The 20,869-nt window shown below is 44.4% G+C and overlaps 1 protein-coding gene across 2 annotated transcripts in view; it reads right to left on the bottom strand.

Annotated features, from left to right (window-relative positions):
• Nucleotides 1–20,532, bottom strand: part of setbp1 (SET binding protein 1) — a 332,744-nt gene extending 312,212 nt beyond the window's left edge. The window contains exons 1-2 of one of the 2 annotated variants that reach the window (XM_038790778.1): nt 20,461–20,532; nt 18,356–18,925 (exon numbers count right to left, since the gene is read on the bottom strand). In XM_038790778.1, coding sequence (XP_038646706.1) covers nt 18,356–18,805 — 450 coding nt within the window. In that variant the 5' untranslated portion in view covers nt 18,806–18,925; nt 20,461–20,532. Of the gene's footprint in view, nt 1–18,355; nt 18,926–19,423; nt 20,047–20,460 lie in introns of those variants that run through there. The other variant, XM_038790776.1, reaches the window with a different exon arrangement.
• Between the last annotated feature and the right edge of the window lie 337 nt (nt 20,533–20,869).

The following is a 20,869-nucleotide window of genomic DNA, read 5'->3' as shown; positions in this document are numbered from 1 at the left end:
CATTTGTAGTGAGAGTTAACGTACTGGATTTTCACTGAATTGGTGTGACTCAGGAGATATCTTGATCCAAGGATTCCTGACCTCATTCCAAGCTGTCCAATTTTCAGGAGTGCTGTGGCACAGTGGTTAGAACTGGGACTGCAGCGATGAGGACCCCAGCCCTGGGTCACTGTCCGTGTGGAGTTTGCACATTCTCCCCCCATGTCTGTGTGGGTTTCACCCCCCAAACCCAAAGATGTGCAGGTTAGGTGAATTGGCCACGTTAAATTGTCCCTTAATTGGAAAAAAAATAATTGGGCACTCTAAATTTATATTAAAAAAAAGCCCACATCCAGCATTCCCAACTTGGTCGGCTCCGTTGTGGAGATAGACATCTCCTTCTCCTCTGCAATTTTAATGGAGTTGGGCCACGTTTTTAAAGAGTCATGGGTCAGGACTCCTCAGATAAGTTGTGAACTCTAACCTGCAGGAGGGGATCTTCTAAAGGTAAGCTCCAAGGGGCCTTTTAAACAGCCTCTGCACCCAGCGGTCCCTGTGTGTACCTCCAAACATCTTCTGGGTCAAGGGGCCCCGACTGCAGCCTGCACTCTCGGCAACACAGGTCCCACTTTTGTGAGCATTTTCTCACGAGTTGGACAGGCCGAGCGAAAACTCTCCCAACTCCCGCTACCCACCTTGAGTATGAAAATTCTGGTCAACGTTTCAGTGTTCTGATGAACAGTCTCTCCATGAATGCTGCCTGACCGGCTGAGTATTTTCTCTTAGCATTTTCTATCTTATTTCAGATTTCCATTATCCACAGCTGACTACTTTGACACACACTATAGTATTAATAGAATGCAGGAATGAGAAAAGGCTATTCAAGGCATCCAGCTGTTACCATCTATAATGTATGATAACTCCTGCCCCAAACCCACATCATTCTCCTGTTGAATCAGGAATATTACAAATCTCCTATTGATTGTTCGCTCATGTCTGCATTTTTCTATTGAGCTAGTTGCTCATCGAGTTTAGATGGTACTTTATTCAGCTTGTAATTTCAATTCCTTATTTATGTGTGTCTTATTTATTCCCTCTCTGCATGCTCACTTTTTATGAGAAAGCATTTCATTTCACGATTTCCCCCACTCACAATTATGTAAAAGTATAGTTATTTGTTACATTTTCTTGAATTTTCTTTTATGGCTCCTGTAGATTTTTGTATATAAATGTTCTACTCTACCAAAAGCACCCATTTATCCTTTACTTGCATCTACATATGTAGCCAGCATTGGATTTGCCTTTCAGCTGCTGTCATGTGTTGTACAAAAACAACTTTTATTTATTTAAAACATCCCAAGGCACTTCACAGGGGCATGATATGATGTAATATGACACTCACCAAGAGATTTTAGGGCAGATGACTGAAAGTCCTTGGTCAAAGTAGTACGGTTTAAGGAATGTTTCAACTGAAGAAAGTAAGGTAGAGGGGATTAGCGACGTAATTCTAGAGTTGAGGGCCCAGGCAACTGAAGGCATGGCCATGAATGGTGGGGCACTTGAAATTGGGAATGCTCAAGGCACTAGAATTAGAGGAGCGATGTTATCATGGAGGGTTGTGGGACTGGAAGAGATTATAAAGATAGAGATGGGCATGGCCAGGGAGGGAATTGAAAACAAGGACAAGAATTTTTAAAAGGGGCATTGCTTTGGATGAAGGAACCAAATGTAATATTTCCAAGTTTGCTGATGACAGAAAACCATGTGGGAGAGTGAGTGGTGAGGAGAAAGTTAAGAGACTTCAAGGTGATTTAGACAAGTTGAGTGAGTGGGAAAATACATGACAGATGCAGCGATGGTTTAGCACAGTGTGCTAAACAGCTGGCTTGTAATGCAGAACAAGGCCAGCAGCACGGGATCAATTCCCGTACCGGGGACTTTTCACAGCAACTTAATTGAAGCCTACTTGTGACAATAAGCGATTATTATTATTATAAGTATGGCAAAGCATTTTTAAAATAGTGTTAGATTGGGAAACATTGACATCCAAAGAGACCTGGGTGTCCTAGTACACCAGTCACTGACAACAAGCATGCAGGCACAGCCAGCAATTAAGAAGGCAAATGGTACGTTGGTCTTCATTGTAAGAGGAGTTAAGTATAGGAATAAGGATGCCTAACTGCAGTTGAACAGGGCTTTGTTGAGACCACCCCTCGAGTATTGTGTGCAGTTTTGGTCTCCTTACCTAAGAAAGAATATACTTGTCATAGAAGAAATCAGCAAAGGTTCACCAGACTGATTCGTGGGATGGCAGGGTTGTTGTATGAGGAGTGATTGGGTCAACCGGGCCTGTATTGACTGGAATTTAGAAAAATGAGAGGGAATCTAATTGAAATGTAAAACATTCTGACAGGGCTGAACAGACTGGATGCAGGGATGCATTTTCCTCTGGCTGGAGGGTCTAGAATGAGGGGTCACAGTCTCAGGATACGGGGTAGGCCAACTGATGAGGAGAAATTTCTTCACTCAGAGGATGATGAACCTGTGGCATTCTCTTCAACAGAAGGACGTGGAGGCCAAGTCACTGAATATACTTCAGAAGGAAATAGATGGTTTTCTAGACTCTAAGGGGCCGATTATCCAATATTGGACCCAAGAGTTGCGCCGTCGTGAGAACTGTCACGTTTCACGACAGCGCGAACCGTGCCCGGTTACGTACGATTCTGGCCCCCACAGTTGCGCCGCGCCATCCTGCGCATGCGCGGTGGGACTTCTCTAGCGCGCCAGCCCCGACTCAAGATGGTGTCGGTGTTCAGGAGCCGGCTGCGCCAGAAAGTGGGCTCAGGGGGGGAGGAGGCCGGCCCGCCGATCAGTGGGCCCCGATTGCGGGCCAGACCCCATCGGAGGCCCCGCCCAGTGAAAGAGCCCCCCTCTCCCCCCCCCCCCCCTCCCCACAGGCCACCCACCGACCGTTCCCGCAGAGTTCCCATCAGCAGCTCGGAGAATCGCACGTCGGCATCGGGGCGTCGTGGCGCGGTTGCGGCGATTTCCAGCCTGGCACAAGGCTCAGAGAATCGCCCCTTAAATGTGTGAAAGAGCACGGGGAGGGTGCAGGTGTATCGTGTTTTGGGTCAGCCACAATCATATTGAATGGCGGAGTATTCTTGAAGAGCCAGATGGTCTCCTGATGCTTCTATTTTCTATGTTTCTCTGCTTTACTGAGAGTCAGTATATCTCAGTGAGCACAAGCGTATGGGGGAATGGGATGTTGTGAATTAGGACATGGGCTGAGGAGCTTTGGATGACCTCAAGTTTATGGAAGATAAAACATGAGAGGTTTGCTGGGTGTGCATTGGAATAATAAAGTTTAGAGGTAATGATGGTACAGATGATGGCTTCAGCAGCAGATGAGCTGAGGTAGGAGCAGCTTTGGGCAATGTTAGATAATTGGAAATAAGGGATCCTGACATGGCGCAAATATGCAGTTGAAGATTGCCTCCAGGTCAAATATGACACCAAAGTTGTGAAGATTTTGGCACAGCCCAAGTCATCGCCAGTGAGACGGGCAGGTTTGTTGGCTGCGACTACATTACTAGCATACAACACGTGGATGGGACTTCACAGGACCTTGTGTGAAACACAAATGTCATTTATGTAGATGCTTGCGTTTTTAATACTTAAATTTTGACATATGCAATACAGAATATGTCAACAACACTTGCAGTATAATCCTGAACTACTTAAAGAATCTGAATGCAAACTGCTTATTAGGCCTGCTGTTCATGAGACTTATGAATAATTTAGCACATTTCAGTCTATGAGATCGCATTTGTCTTCAAATTATTCTCATTAATAAGTTCAGAGCAAAAAATTAATACGGTAGCAAAACCATGTTAGAAAAACAGCTGCGGGAATAAAGCGAGAAGCAAAAGAGAAAGTAAACGACAAGATAAATAATTTTTGAAGACTCCCTTCGTTCAGCCTCCAATTAATCAACAATGAAGTGGCTATTAGAACAAAACAAATTCATGATTTGTCCAATTTTTCTCTTTTGTGACTCCCTCAGCAAGTAAAACCATTCAAAATTTTTAAATATATATTTTTTAATTTTTCCAATTAAGGGGCAATTTAGCATGGCCAATCCACCTACCCTGCACATCTTTGGGTTGTGGGGAGTTAGACCATTAGCCAAATGCCAGCTGCTGGTTCGCCCACCCCTGCCATGGTTTTATCGGCTGCAGGGAGGCATCAGGTGGGCTGCTCACCCACGCCCCAATTGATGTCTTTAAGTGGGCAATTAATGCCCACTAATGACCACAAAAGGATGATTGTTGGGATACCAATAATCTCAACCATAAGACATTTTTTCAGAATTTCCGCAGGGCAGGACCCCAGGCCCAACCGTCTTCAGCTGCTTCATCGATGACCTTCCCTCTCAAGGCACCAAGGATCCGGGTGTGTGTGGAGTTTGCATATTCTCCCCGTGTCTGCATGGATCTTACCCCCACAACCCAAAAAGATGTGCAGGGTGGATGAATTGGCCGCACTAAGTTGATCCTTAATTGGAAAAAAACAAATTGGGCACTCTAAATTTTTTTTTTTTTAAATAGATGACTTTCTATCAATCATAAAATCAGAAGTGGGGATGTTTGCTGATGATTGCAGAGTGTTCAGTTTCATTTGCAACTTCATACCCCATATGTAGCAAGATATGAATAAAATTCAATCTGCTAAGTGGCAAGTGATGTTCACATCACACAAACGCCAGGAAATGCCCATCTCTAACAAGAGGGAGTCAAACTACCACCAGCAATAGCGGCATTACCATTGCTAAATTCTCCACAACAACATCTTGGGAATTGTCACCATTGACCAGAAACTGAACTGGACCAACCACATATGGGACCAACCACATATTGGGACTTTCAATCATTTTCAACACTACGGAACCTCACGCTACTTTATTCACATTTGATGACATGGTATTATGCAACAGGAATTAATGCCTGTCTAAGTAATGATAAAGATTACAGCTCTGACCCACTGAATTGATCGGAAAAACTCCATGGCATGATCTACTGGCCTTGTTGCTGCCGACCCAGTGACGCAACGAGGCTGTTACATCTCGCGAGAGGCCTCTCGCAAGGTTTAGAAAGCTTGTTATGCCTCGAGATGTACCAAGGTCTTGCAAGGTGTCGTGACCTGGATCCCACCCTCAATGGTGCCCAGGTGGCACTGCCAGTGACCAGCTGCCAGTGCAAAGATGCCCATGTGCCTGGTTGCCTTTGCCAGAGATCGGGCCCGGATTGGGGGGGGGGGGGTTCTTATGAGGTGGGTTGCAGGGGGGTTCGAGGATCCCCTAATTGGTAATTTGAGGCATGGGGGGGGGGGGGGGGGGGGGGTCTGGAGGCCTCCGAGGCAGGTCAAGAGATTGGGGCGACATTTATAAACTGCGCCCCAATCTCTTCTTGCACTGGTGAGCTGAGCTCATTAGTAGAGGAATTGAGTCTAAGTGCAGCCTCAGCGGGCCATTCCTCGCCGAGGCCCGAAAAAACATACTGTTTAATAGTGACATCATTCTGTGCATTACAAGCGCGGGATCCACCCCGTCAAACATTCCCACAATGGGACTCTTTTTTTCTATTAAATCGCGCCCCACTTAATTCCAGTGAAGAGGAGAAACAGAAGTTGGAAACCATGGGGTAAATTCTCTGCTGGTGGGATTCTCCTTTCCACCGCCACCGCCCGGCAGCATGGGGTGGCTACAATGGGAAATCCCTTTGGCCAGTGGCGGAATGGAGAATCCCACTTCCAGCAATGGCTTCCAGCCGGAATAAACTCGGCTGGGGAGGTGGAGAAACCTATTATCCACCAAAGCTCTTCAGATTTTGAACCCTTGAAATGTAGGACGTGATCTAACGGAAAAAGTTCCATGTGTCATTTCAGGCGTGTTTGCTTGGGAGCTTCTCCCTGGCTCTGTCGGTGAGTTCCTCACCATTATCTAACCCAGTTAGTCACTTTTCCGGGCCCTGAGGAGTCTCTCTCTGGGCTAGCCCACATTTAGAATATTCTTCATCACTGGGGGGCTGAAATCACTGGCCCGGCTACCTCCTCAGAGATTGGGCCACCATTTTGAAAGGGTGCCCTGATCTCTAAGTGAGCTTGAGGAACCCCAAATGCTCCACCCACAGTCAATTTCACCTCCCACACATGGGCATTACCCCACACACACACCCCCAAGTGTGGACACTCCGCTGTGGGGTGGCTGAAGGTCCCCCCTTTTCAGGCCTCCGTGACCCTTTCGGGTGCCTTCCCTCCCTTCCAGGACTGCCACATTTCACCTTCCCCCAACCTTCCAGAAGCCCCTTCATGCCCGCCCTTCACCCTCCCACCGTTCATACCCCCATCCCTCCTTTCATGGGCATGGCCCTCCTCAGGCCCTGACCTTTGGCAGTGCCACTTTGGCACCCAGGCATCCTGGCACTGCCACACTGGCAATGCCCCTGCCAGTGACACCCAGGCACCTTGGCAGTGCCAGCCTGGCAGTGCCAAGGTGCTTAGTGTCAGGAGGAGAGCAAGGGGGGCCACTCTGCCCTGTCCCTGACCACTCAGAGCCTCCAATGACCTGGGAAACCCCAAAGTGCAGTGACACCTAGTCCAAGTTTGTGTGGATCATTACCAATCAGTGCCTGGTTTACCTCTCACTGGAGAGCCAGTTAGATCATGGGAGGCCATTTAATGGGCTTCCATCTCACTAATGAGATGGAAATTTCCCTTAATTGGCCTCAATTAGTTTTGTGCCGCATCTCGGCGGGATCTGGATCCTCCCAATGGGAGTGGACCGGTTTGATCGCAAAGTACTCAGCACCTGGCATGGTTCCTGATTTGCACCTCTGCCACAATCTAACCTGCCCGCACGGATCCTTGCTGGGCACAACACGGCCGTCAGATCATGCCTGTATGTTTTATGGTCTCATAAATTCCATAGGTTGTCTGAACTTAATGTTTTTGCATTATGCCATCCATCTTTGAGAGCAGAAAATCCCTGAGTGACATGAAGAGCCAATTGATGCATAAGCAGGAGCTGGGTAAAAATCCACCTCTTTCTTATTGTTTTACATCAGAGTATGTGAATTAATATCATAAAAATGTGACTAGAGAGATGTGGCAGTTGCAAGTGCAAATGGGAAGGTGTGGGAAATGCAAAGTTAATAATCCAACTGCAAGGAAAACATTTGCACTATTGTTTGAGATTGCAGCAGCTAAGGCAATGACCTGGAAACCAACACATTACTTTGATCTGAGTTATTGTTCCTGGATCAGTCAGTACAGAAATTAATTTTGAACCCCTGACGAGGATTGAAGTAAGTTCTCAAACATTTCTGCTCATAAAGTTCAGTCATCCAGATCTGAGGCAAACTAGTTTCCGATAAAGGTACAAGTTGAATTTCCCAATGGGTCTGTTGCTAAACCATGCAAGTGGAACAGAATGAAAGGGGGAAGTAAATGGCTCGGGGTTCCAGTGCAGTAAATGAGCTGGCACCAAGTGTCAGAAGAGGCATTATATAGCTCCTTCAGAAAGGACATCATTGCGTGGCTCCAACAGCAAAATGATGTTATCAAAGACAACGATTAAGAGCTGCTCTTTATATTAGATCTGCCATCTTGATTTTGGATATGGCCAGACACAACTGAAAAGTTCGGAACTAGAAAAACAAAGTTGTCATTGCACAAATAGTATCTATTCAGTTATTCTCATATTCCCAATTCTCCCCGCACTTTGCCAGTAAGTAAAAATGACTCAATCACAAAATATTTCCACTGGAAGACGTCCATAATATAAAATGGATGTAAGTGAGTCAGAAACAATGAATTCAAAAGCAAGCAAAAAACTGCCAACAATGTGGACAGTAAACTTCATCCAATTTTGGACTGTCCAACAGTGGAATATTACTGCAGGAATTCCTCAATGTTCAACCACTTCATCTGCTTCATCAGTGACCTTCCCTCCAGCATAAGGACAGAAGAAGAGATGCATATTAATGATTGCACAAGGTTCAATATGATTTGCGAGTCTGCAAATAGTGAAGCAGTCCATGCCCACATGCAGCAAGACCTGAACAACATCAAGGCTTGGGCTGATAATTGGCAATTAACATCTGTGCCAGGCAATGACCATCTCCAACAAGAGAGAATCTAACCATCTCCCATTCACAGTCAATGCCATTACCATCACTGAAGTGACGGTCATTGCAGTTACAATCACTGCAGTTCTTTTACAGGTCACCTTTGACCAGAAGCTTAACTGAAGCAACCTCATACACACTGTAACTACAAAAACAGATCACGGGCTGTGTATTTCTGGTGAGATGATTTACCTCCTGACTCATCAAATCCTTTCCAACACCTACCAGGTGTTACCTGTGTGATGTGAAGTGATGCTCTAACACTGCCTTAATCTAATAGTTCACTGTCCACTTGCCTGGATGAATACAGCTCCAACAACACTCATGAAGCCTGACATTATCCAAGGCAAACCAGCAAGGTTGATCAAAACCCCAGCAAGTACCTGAAACATTCACTCCCTCCACCATCAGCAAATAGTGGCAGCACTGTCTACAACATGCACTGCAGCAGCTTGCAAAGGCTACTTCAACAACACCTTACCGTTGATGTCTCCCACCTAGAAGAACAAGCGCATCAGGTTTTGGGGAATATCAGCATCTGCAAGTTCCCCTCCAAGTAGCACGCCATCATGACATCCTTCATTGTCACCAAGTCAAAGTTCTGGCCTCTTTCCCTAAAAGCACTGCAGAAATACCATCACACAAGGACTGCAGTAAATCAAGAAGATGGCTCACTAGCATCTTCTCACAGCAATAAACGCTGGACTTGCCAGCAATGCCCCCGTTTCATGAATAAAAAAACATGAGCACCATCGCTTTCTCATAAAAATATGTTCTAAATAAATGTATTAGAAAGAAATTAAAGGGTACATTTTTCAAAGTGAAAGTCACAGTTTGCAGTTTTGATCAACAGGAACATAAATCAGAGATTTAGGGTTGCCAGTTTACAAGTTCCCCAATATTCCAGTTATTAAAGTCAGGACTGGATGAACTGGGCATAACGACCACGAAACCCCGGCTGTAATGTTCCACACCAGAAGCAGGCCTTTGCCCAATAATATTAGGCACACAACTTTCATTAATAAAATTTTAAAATATGTTCACAACACTCTTCAGAATTTAAAGACCGATTTGGTCGCTAGACATCCCAATGTTCCATGCAGGTTTGCCAAAAAGTCTTCCCACTGTTTCTCTCATACTCTAATAAATATTTCGTACTATTTTAAAATATACATCATGAGTGAGCCAAGAAAAGGTTTGATGCACATGCTTTGCCATTTCTTTTGAATTCTAAAAATGTGTAAAATAACTTTAAGAGCAATCTTAAGGCCAGTATTCTCCGCCGCCGGGATTCTCCGTTATACTGGCGCCCGGGGGTTTCCCGACGGCGTGGGGCTGCCCCACAATGGGAAACCTCATTGACCGGCCGGTGTAACGGAGAATCCCGCCGGCCGGTTGAGGCGGAAATGTGGCGTGGCGGGGCGGAGAATCCTGCCATAATTTTCCCCACTAATTTGTGACAGTTCCAAAGCCTTATATTGCATCATTCAGAATCTCTTATTGTTTGTCTCTTTAAAGGGCCAGAATACTTCAATCCTTTAATGATGTGAAGCAGGTCACTTTCTTATAAAATACTAATTTTGCTGAAGGCCAAATAAAACCTAATACAGTAATTGAACACTCAATCTAATGAAAGCAAAACACTCACTGAATGTTCTGAGAGCTTTAAATTACTCGGAACAGAACATTAATATTTAGCAAAACAAAAGTCATGACTTCCTTTCCTTGCATCTATTTCCATAAATGTTGCTTTTTAGCAATAGGGCTTACCATTGACCAGAAATTGAATTGGACTAACCATATAAACACTGTGGCTAAAAGAGCAGGTCAGAGGCTAGGAATGCAGCGGCGAGTAACTCACCGCCTGACCCATCAAAGCCTATCCACCATCTACAGAGTACATACAAGTCCAGAGTGTGATGGAATAGTCTCCACTTGCCTGGAAAAATGCAGCTCCAACAACACTGAAGAGGCTCGACACCATCCAGGACAAAGCAACCCGCTTGATTGGTACCCCTTCAATAAACACCACCGATGAACAGCCACAGCCGTGTGTACCCACTTACGAGGTGCATTGCAGGAACTCACCATGGCTCCTTAGGCAGCACCTTCCAAACCCCTGACGACTACCATCTAGGAGGACAAGAGCAGCAAATACCTGGGAACACTACCAATTCACTCACCATCCTGACTTGGAAATATATTACTGTTCCTTCACTGTCTCTGGGTCAAAATACTGGAACTCCCTCCCTAACAGCAGTGTAGGTGTACCTATATGTCAGGGACTGCAGTGGTTCAAGAGACAGATCACCACCATCTTCTTAAGGGCAACTAAGGAAGGGCAATAAATGCTGACCGAGCCAGCAACACACATATCCCATCAATGAGTTTTTAAAGATTCCATGTTTGCATGCATTGCTGTTAAACATAACAATCAAACTTTTGCATTCCTTCCAAATGTTCATACTTGCTCTTTATAAAATATTACTCAGTATTCTTTGGAAACAGCTGATTCCATTCTGGAAAAGGTATATTAAAGTTTACATTGCCAATTTTTTAATGTCATAATGTCAATCGAGGTCAACAGTTCTGCAGCAATCACATGAGTGTGATGTCAGTCAGAAACGCACCAAGAGAATAAGGTAGCTGACCTACAGCAAATCACTGAGAAAACAGTAAACATTTATGACCAATAAATAGTCCATGTGTAAACACATAAAGCCTTTTAATAAACGGAGAGTTGCCAAGTAAGTATCATTTGCAATTTCCCGAATCAATGGACAGCAATTGGTCAGAACAGTGGTTACTCACAATGACATGCAGCTGAGTTAGTTACATGTCTGGGATCAGAGGTCGATAGCATATTAATGGTTCAGTTGTGTTCACATAAAACAGCAATTCTTTGAATTTATGCTATCACTTTTGCCAAAGAGCAAATCCAGAATCCTGTCAATTAAGACTAACGCTAAATCTTCACACGGCACACTTGAATTGTTCCGTCACAGGCGCGTGAAAAGCATGAAAAAAGAATCTAAAAATTCAATTTTCCTTATCTCCACATATCTTTAATGCTGGAAGTTCAGCTTTTACAATTGTACCCACCCTCTTTAGTTCCTGCTTCTTTGCAGTTTTCTTCCCGGCTTCACAATCAGAACCTAATAGAAGGTTTTTCTCCCTTGTTGAACCTTAAAAGTCACATATTCTTTTTGAAAAGTAATAATAACAGCTCTACCAACAGTGTCTCAATGTCACCCAACAGCTCCATCTGACAAACTGGCTGACATGAATAAAACCGCCCAAATTGGACAAACTTTTCTTCAACTCTCCTCCATGACCGTTCATCTTGCTTATTTATTACCCAGTCATTTCAAAGTTTACAAAAGAGTGTGGATTTCCACACAACATCCAAGACCGGTGTTTTCAAATAGAAAATGCATTGAATTTTGATAAATAGAGGGCCTTTTCACTTCAGAAAATAACTTCTTAAATTGGTCATCACACATTTATGGATAGTGAATCCAAAAATAACCACGACAGTCATCGAAAGTCGTAAAATGTTCCACGGCACAACATAACACTTATCAAACAAAATTTGGCACCACAGAGATTAGAAGATACTCAGGTAGATGATCAAAGCTTGGTCAAAGAGATTGGCTTTGAGGAGCATCTTAAACGAGGAAAGACAATGAGATATGAAGGTGTTTGGGGAGGGAATTTCAAGTCCTGGTACCTATACAAAGCAAATTTAAACAACTTAATGCTGCCAAACTCTAATTTGGTAAATTATAAAATGATGCAGTTTCACCCTTCATAGCCGATGTTGGCCAATGGAATGGCATTAATAGTGGTTGAGGAGGATACGATACTTGGTTAAAGGAGAAAACATGCAAAAAGAAAATGATGGCAGGAAAACAATGTTTAACATTTTTTCCTGAAATTCTGTAGAAATTGGATATATTCAAGCTTGATCGCATGATGATGAATTATTAACTGTTTCCTTTAATTCCACATTCAAACGAGTTAAGAGAAGCAGGTTAACTGTGTTTAAATTACAATCTCAATCGTGTAAAAGTACCCACACAGATAAGAAATTATGCCCAGTAACGTCCACATGACAAATTCTTATTTCACAAGGGAAGTAGAGAAAGGAAGAGAAGTAATTCCGTACTGCTGCATCAGGAGTATGAACTGCCCAGCAGAGGCAACAACATAACTCAATGTTGTTACCTTTCCAGACTCAGGCCATGCCTGTTTCGTGAGGGGAGAAGTTAAAATGCTTTGGAACTGGAAAAAAAGTTTTGCCCAACTGACTCAGATGTCCATGCTAACAAAAGATTCCATTTCAACAAATGCATGGTAGGAATATGAAACCTACAAGAAGCTTCACTAAATGTAACTGTTGCCAGTCTCATAGTATCATCTTGTCAACATTCAGTACAGGTTACCTTGTCATAATAGATCTGCCAGGTCAAAAGATCATGACTAACCATCTGCTACTCCATATGGGATGGATTTAAGACAGGTAAATTTTGACTAGCCTCAGCATTTTCTTTAATAAATGCCCCTTGATGACAAATATCATGAAACGTGGCCCATCTCTCAATTTTCATGGAGGTCTCCACAATATTGGCCGCGCCACATAGAGCACCCGGCTTTACTTACCGATACGGATGCAGAATGGCCGAGTCCACGGCCGCACATGCACACACGGCAGCCGTGCCATACGACATGGTGCCAGCCGTTCACAGACCCCGTCTGCCAAAGAATGCCCCCCTGTAACCCCTCTCGCCACCCTGGACCACAACCCACCAGTCCCCCTCGCCCCTGCCAAAGCCCCCCCTGCCAGCGGAATGGCTCCCACCCCACTCCCACCCCAGACTGTGGCGTCACTGGACACAGTCCGCAGCCGCCATACCAGGTTACAAAACATGAGAGGACATGCATCGGGAAGTCAGCCCATCAGGGGCGGAGCATTGGGAGGGCCTAAGGTGATGTCCTGAGGCCATCCCGATGGTGTGCGGCATACCCTTCGAGTATGCTGTTTTTGAGGGGACGGAGCATCGGAAAAACAGCGCCGCTCCTGATTATGGTGAAAAAATGGATTCTGCAGCCGATCGCCAAACACAATTCCGCCGTCGACAGTCGGAGAATCTTGCCCAGGGAGAGGGGAGACCATAGATGAGTTTGAAAACAAAGATGAGAATTTTTATGTAGATGCATTTCTGGGCCTGGAGCCAATGTGAGTCAGGAAGCACAGGGCAACAGCTGAAAGAGTTTTAGTGCAAGTTGGAACATAGACACCGAGTTACAGATGAGTTCAAATTTATGAAAGATGGAAGATGTGAAGCTGGCCAAAACAGCATTAGAAAAGTCAAATGCAAAGCCAACGTGTATAAGACACTAGTTAGGCCTCATCTGGAGAACTGCATCCAGTTCTGGGCGCAATACTTGAGGAGGATGTGAAGAAGGCATTGAAGACAGCACAGAGGAGCTCCATAAGAATGATTTGTTGGATAAAGATCTGCACCTATGAGGATACATTGGAGAAAAGAAGGCTGGGAGGAGACTTGATAGAAGTATCCAAGATGCTGAGGGGTTTGGGCAGGGTAAATAGTGAGAAACTATTCCTTCTCAAACGTACACCAAGAACTGGAGGGCACAGATTCAAAGTAATGGGCAAAAGGCAGAGAAGTGATGTGAGAATTTTTTTCACCCATTGGGTGGTTGGAGTCTGGAACAACTTTCCAAGTGTGTTGGAGGCAGATTCAATCAAGGTATCAAAAAGGGAAGTGGATTGCTATCAGAAGAGAAATAATGTACAAGGTTACGGGGATACGGCAGGGGAGTGAGACTAGGTAGAATGCTCTTTCAGAGAGCCAGTGCTGACTTGTTCTGCACTGTAAAGAATCTGTGATTCTGTAAGAAAGGCATGGATTAAATTTTCAGCAGCAGTTAAACAGAGGCAGTATTGGAAACAGGCAATATTACAGAGGTGGACTTAGACAGTACTAGTGCTAGAGTGCACATGGGTCAGACATTTTTCTCAATGTCAGTGTAAGACGCCAAAGTCGCAAATAGTGTAGTTCAGCCTCAGACATTTGCTAGCAGGAGACCATTCTATGCACTCTTGCAATTGGGAAACTCAATTTCTCCCTCCCATTGAACTATTATTGGTCTTTGTGCTATGTGTTTCCCATTTTTAATTCCTTGTCGACTTTACAATGAAGCAGAGATGCAACCAAATAGAAATAATGAGGGAAGCAGGAAATAACAGAGGCAATTTTGAAATTCAGAGTGTGAACAAGAAAACAAAGATATAGGGCAAGATTCTCTGGCCTCCCCATGGTGTGTTTCTCGACGGCAGGATTTGGCTGCTATTGGCCAGGAGTGGGATCATCTGGTCCCATCGCTGTCAATGGGATTTCCCATTAGCAGGATGAGAAGATGGTGTCAGATGAACAACCAGAAGATCTCGCCTAAAATCTGTGCCAAAATACAGAAAATTAAGAGATAAAAACACAACCACTTCACCTCCCCCTTCCCCAATGGTCGCACCAATTATATGGAGTACATTTTCCTTCAATCCATGATTCCCAGACAAAGAACATGCCTCTTTACCAAAAGGTCAGTCCTATCCCTCTTCTCCCCACTTTGAGAGCTGTTAGCAAAATATATGGCACCTTGGACTTCAAAAATAGAGGCATTGAGTACAAAAGCAGGGAAGTTATGCTGAACCTTTATAATGCATTCGTTCGGCCACAACTAGGGTGCTAGTTTAGCACAGTGGGCTGAACATCCAACTTGTAATGCAGAACAAGGCCAGCAGTGCGGGTTCAATTCCCGTACCAGCCTCCCTGAAAAGGCGCCGGAATATGGCGAATAGGGACTTTACACAGTAACTTCATTGAAGCCTACTTGTGACAATAAGCCATTATTAAAGATTGTTATTATTTTGCATTCACTTCTGGTTACCATACATTAGTAAAGATGTGCGAGTCTTTGAAAGGGTGCTGAGGAGATTTACCAGGATGGCTCGAGGGATGGGGGTTCAGGTTGCAGAAGCTGGGGGTTATTCTCCTTGGAGCAAAGGAGATTGATCAGACAGAAATGTACAAGGTTGTGACAGGTTTGAATAAGATAGAGAAAGAAAAACTCTTCCCATTAGCTGATGGTACAATGACAAAGGGACACAGATTTAGGATTTTAGGCAAAAGATGCAGGGAGAATGCGAGGAAGAACATTTTTATATAGCGAGTAGTAATGGCCTGGAACCCGGTGCCCACGAAGATGATGGAAGCAGAGACAATCAATGATTTCAAATGGAAATTGGATGGGCACTTGAAGGAAATAAACTTGCAGGGCTATGGGGATGGAATGCGATGGACTGATTGTGTTGCTCCAAAGAGAGCCAGAATGGAGCTGATGGGTCAAATGACCAGCTTCTGTGTCATAAATGACTGTGACTCTAGACATTGTTCGCAAAACTTTAACTTCCTGTGCTATTTTAGTGTTCCAATCTCAAAATATTGCCCCATCTTATGATGAGGTGAGTGCTCATCAGCCAATTTTGAATATCATGCTCAAGAGTTATGCAATGTTCTTAATCCTTCTGCAATCCTTAAAACCCAAACTTTTCAAAAATAAATTTAGCATATCCAATTATTTTTTTCCAATTAAGGGGCAATTCAGCGTGGCCAATCCACCTAACCTGCACATCTTTGGGTTGTGGGGGTGAAACCCACGCAGGCACGGGGAGAACATGCAAACTCCACACGGACAGTGACCCAGGGCCGGGATTTGAACCCGGGTCCTCAGCGCCGTAGGCAGCAATGCTAACCACTGTGCCACCGTGCTGCCCACACTTTTCACTGACTTAAAAGAAATTTATAAACTGCCTTAGAAAAAAAACAGGCCTGCAAAATGATCAACCAATAATCCAAATTTTAACTTCAATTTAGCACTCAATTCTGTGCCAAAAACTGGGAAAGTGTGTTTCATTTATTTCTGAGCACTGTAGTACACAGGGATAGGCCAATAACCGCAAACATCCAGAGACAAGGGTTAGTAATTTGAAACATGATAAATAAATTAACTACGAGTAAGTTTCACCTTTTATAAGCTAATGAAATGCATGAAACTGATACAATGGAATTCAAAACTATTCTTGTGAGCATTCCCCAGATTATTTTTAACAGGTTGTTCAATGAGTTTGTCAAAAGAACCCAATATTTTATTTTAAACATAACTCCATTATGTTTTCCATGTTAGAATTTTTTTTTTGTAGCTATTAGAAATCCTCCATAATGACTTCAAACAGAACTGAGTAAATTATATAGCATTTCCCCAACATGCCACAGCATTGGATTTTTACAATCTGCTCTGACCAGCACAGACTGGTTCCAATTACTTCCATTGCACTGTGAGCCAAGACTCAATCTTGATAGTAAAACATTCAGCATTCGGGAGGGGGTGGGTAGGAGGCCATGGGCTCACATTTAAAGGGGAAGGTCTATATTAAATGTGTACTTCATGTATTTATGATCATAGCTTGAGGCTTCCTATTTTCACAATTCCCTTGTGCTAAGATCCTAAAAGGACCAATACAATATAGCTCGTCTGGGAACCATAACATTTAAGTGCTCCACCACAAATGCATTTTGACCACAGAAAAGACCCTTTAAGAAGGGTCAGTATTATTTTCATCCTTTGCAAAACTGAGTAATACAGTAAACCACTTCTAGTCTATAAAAACATTGCTATTCAAACTCTGATTTCCCCAGTGTCCTCTTGGATTTTAAGATCTAACTCTGTATATCATGGAAGACAATAATGATTAATCAGAGTCTCCTTAATCACATGGAAAAAAACTACACACAAATAAAATCGTGACAAAACTGCATGCAATCACATTGATTGACACTACAATCTATCAAGATTTTTTGTTCCTATTGTACTGTGGAACACAAATTAAATAGTGGTACTGTAGTCCCCAAGTGTTAGAAGGCAAAAGATTCAAAGGTGAATTCATAGAAAAACTCCGGTATGGTTCACTCCAGGTATTACCAAGATAATCAGCAGAGCCTGCCTGTTTACACTATAGGCACAGCAGGGCATCTTTGATCAGAGATAACGGAGCAGTGATGGGCAGACACTAGAAGAGTGATGTCTGACATAACTGATGTCAACTTGTTAGTATCTTATGTTGCTGGGCAATACCAATATAGGCAACGGTACAGAGACATTCTGAACAAAGACCAAGCCTATGCTTCTAAAAACGAAGTTCTGTGAAAGTATGCAAAACAGTAGTAATTATGCGAATAATTCAACTCTAGAAGTGAAATTCATATTAATCAAAATTGAAAATGTGAGTTTAGTGCCAACATTAATTTCACAAAAGACCCAAAACTGATGGTTAGGGAGGCACAGTTCCAATTGTGAAGGGTGTCAAATTCTAACTGAGAACATAACATAGGCCTGAGCAGAGGACAAAAGCACATGGTGACGAAGTCAGAAAGTTGTATAAGTATCAATAAACTATAATATTTAATAAAAGCCTAATGACACTATAAAGCGAACACTATCACTTTGGTGGACAGAAGTTGTGTCAAAACCCAACCTACTCCCATACCCATGGACTGTTTCAACAACATCAACGTTTACTCCCACCACAAATTAACATGGAAGCAGAAATATACCTGCTCCAGTTCCCATCCAAAATGAATACTTACTTTATCTGGTTTTAAAACAGGCCAATTTGACAACTAATTCCACTAAATTAAGATTCGTAATATCGGCCCAGAAGTAAGTTCCGTGTAATTTTCACACTGTTTTGTGAATGTACTTTTACATTATTAGAATGAGTGTAAGCTTGTCAAAATGACCAGCAACTTCCCAGAAATCAGTAAATATTCTACTTAGCCTTGGAGGCCATTGTAAAGTTAATGAAGATGCATGTGTATTGAAAATACGTTCACCTCAAACATGTATCACACCCTAAATGGTTACATGGAAACATAAGAGCGTCTCTAGCCACCTGATCCCCATTACTCACCCCCCCCCCCCCCTCCCACCCCCGCAGTCATAACAAGGGGTATCGCCCATCTTGTAAAAACATGTTTATCGCCTATCAAAATACAAGCCAGGGTGGAGTGTAAACACAAAAGGAAGTTGGATAGTTGTGAGCCTCTTACCTTTTTCTTTTCATCTTCCTTTGACACCTTGTTACTTTTGCTCGACCTGCAGTTTTTCTGGTCCCCTGGCTGTTTGATGGTGATCTTGATCTCCGGAGGGCAGATGTAGTTCTCCAGGTTCTTGGGAGGTTTCTTGGGCCGTTTGGTCGTTTGGATCTTGAGTTTCAGGCTGCCGTCTGTGAAGTTCGCCTCCTTGATGGAAAACTCGTGTTCCTCCAGGCCGTCTCCCTGCATTGATTTATCGCTGTCTGTGTTGGAGTTGGAGTCCTGGCTGCCACAAGCGCTCTCCTCGTCCTCCTGAACCAGCCTCCCCCCGTTCATCTGGCTCCCGGGCGACTGCATCGAAGCCCCGGGAGAGACTGCGGACTTGGCACTGCAGCCAGCCGACCTGAAATCCCCGTCGGCCGCCGGCTTCTGCCTGCAGCCCGTCACCGCCTCCCTCTGCTCCATCTCCCCGTCCGTGAGGGGCACAGGGACTGCCGTGGGGGGCAGGAATTCAGCACTTTTCAGTATCCTCCGTTACTCCAGAGTAATCCGATCCCCCAAAATAAAACAAAAAAAAACTGCAATCTGCAAACAAAAATAGATACAAAGTAGATCTTAACTGTAAACATCGAGAGACGGCACAAGCCACCAGCTAAGCTCCCTGATTTGCCCTTCCAATTCACAATCAGCCGAAAATATATAACATAAAGCCCGGACCAGTAATTTATTAAGTTACCCAAATGATTCAAGCAAGGTCCTTCATCTTACAAAAAAGGCTCCAGTTTCACCCCCCCCCCCCCAAACAAAAAATAATCCAGTGAATGTTCAACTAGCAGTTAAAATAATGGGCGCATTTTCTATTTCGATCTCAACGCCTTGCTTGATCTGCCACAGAAAATACGATGCTCGACATTTTTGAAGACAGCCATTACAACAGGAAAAAAAGTTAAACCTTAGCCGTCTTCCACCCCCAGGAAAACCAAGGCTGCTGCGAAAAAGGTTCCCCTGCGCCCCCCCCCCCCCCAAGCCAACCAGTCCCAACAGCCACGTTACGAGGGCTCCTGTCAAACGGCTCCACTTTACCTCGATCGCAGCATTTACTTCATTTTATCTTTCTCAATCCGCTCTCAGTATTCCAGAAAACCCCCCTTTCTTTTTTCAGATGTCGACCGTGTCCAGATCTGTCATGTTGAAGTGGCTTTCTCCAAAAAAATAACTCTAATTCTGTGGTAAATCAATACACACACACACACACACACATATGTATTTTGCAGCGTCCAGGCGCTCTTACTCCCTCGGTAAAAAAGCGCTGAAGATACAATGAGTTGGGTTTGCAAACTGCAGCTGCTGGAATCCGATGCTAGAGGCTCTCTAGCTCCACTCCAATTCGACCAAAAAAAAGACGGACTTTTTTTTTAAACAACCGAATTGCACCATCAACTCCTTCTGGCGAAACACGTACACGATTTTGTTTTTTTCTGGGAGGGGGGTGTGTGTTTTTTTGTCCTTTGAGGCAGTAATTGAAATCGGCCAGAAACCTCCCCCCTCCGCAAAAAAAAATAAGAACACCAAAAATCGCCGACTTGCCACTCGCTAACCCATATCCAACGCCGATAAGCCCTGTGATCTCAACTAGTCCCCAAAGCTGGCGAGGTTGTGAAAATGGCAATGATCTGATCCGATCTGTCAACTCGAGCGAAACAGCAGCAGCAGCAAACCCCCCCCCCCTCCTCAAACCACTCCACTTAGCTCCTGATCCGAACAGGGAGCAAAAATGGCGCCTCGACTGCTCGGAGGTATTTTGCTCTTTGGGAGGTTCGATCTGCCAACCAGCCGGTCAATGTGCTGCCTCTGTGTGTGTGTGTGTGTGTGTGAAGGGGTTACTGGGATGAAAGCACTTGTCGGTCGCAGGAGGCTTCAGCTGCTGCCGCGGAGCTCCGCAGTTTTTGCAGAGAGGGAGGGAAGTGTTGAGGGGTGGTGGAGGTGGAATGGGGGAGGAACGGGCTAATAGCGCACGGCAGTGATTGTGAGAGGCAGCGGCCTCCTGCAATGCTCATTCTGAGCGGGAGCTGTATGTATGCACCCCCCCTCCCCCCCCCCCCGCGCCTCTGCTCCCTTACCTGTATGTTAGCGCGCTGGAGGGGAGACGGAATTTGCACTCAGAACTAAGCCGGCCCTCTACTGTCACATTGCACATTCATTGCGCCTCTGTATGTGTGTGTTGGGGGAGGGCGGGGAGTTGTATATTATCGTTCCTGCTTACTCTCAATTACATTTTAATACACTTGAACGTTGTGTTAGTGTCATTTACTCCACATGTGGTAATGCAATCTCTTGTTTGATTTCCCAGGTTAGTCCTCTCCCATTTCCCTGTCGTCCCGCTGCGAACACCCGGGAACATCCTTCCCTCTCCGTGCCCAGTGTCCGTGTCCAGTGTTCCGACTCTGCTGTTCACTCACCCAATGCGGGGAAGCAAGTTGACTAATTTTACCATTGCCTGTCCCCAACCTCTACCGGTGCGTGTGTATA

The sequence above is a fragment of the Scyliorhinus canicula genome, chromosome 3 (genome assembly GCF_902713615.1).
Source record: "Scyliorhinus canicula chromosome 3, sScyCan1.1, whole genome shotgun sequence".
NCBI classification, from domain to species: Eukaryota; Metazoa; Chordata; class Chondrichthyes; order Carcharhiniformes; family Scyliorhinidae; genus Scyliorhinus; species Scyliorhinus canicula.
This window is presented reverse-complemented; position numbering and strand designations above follow the sequence as displayed.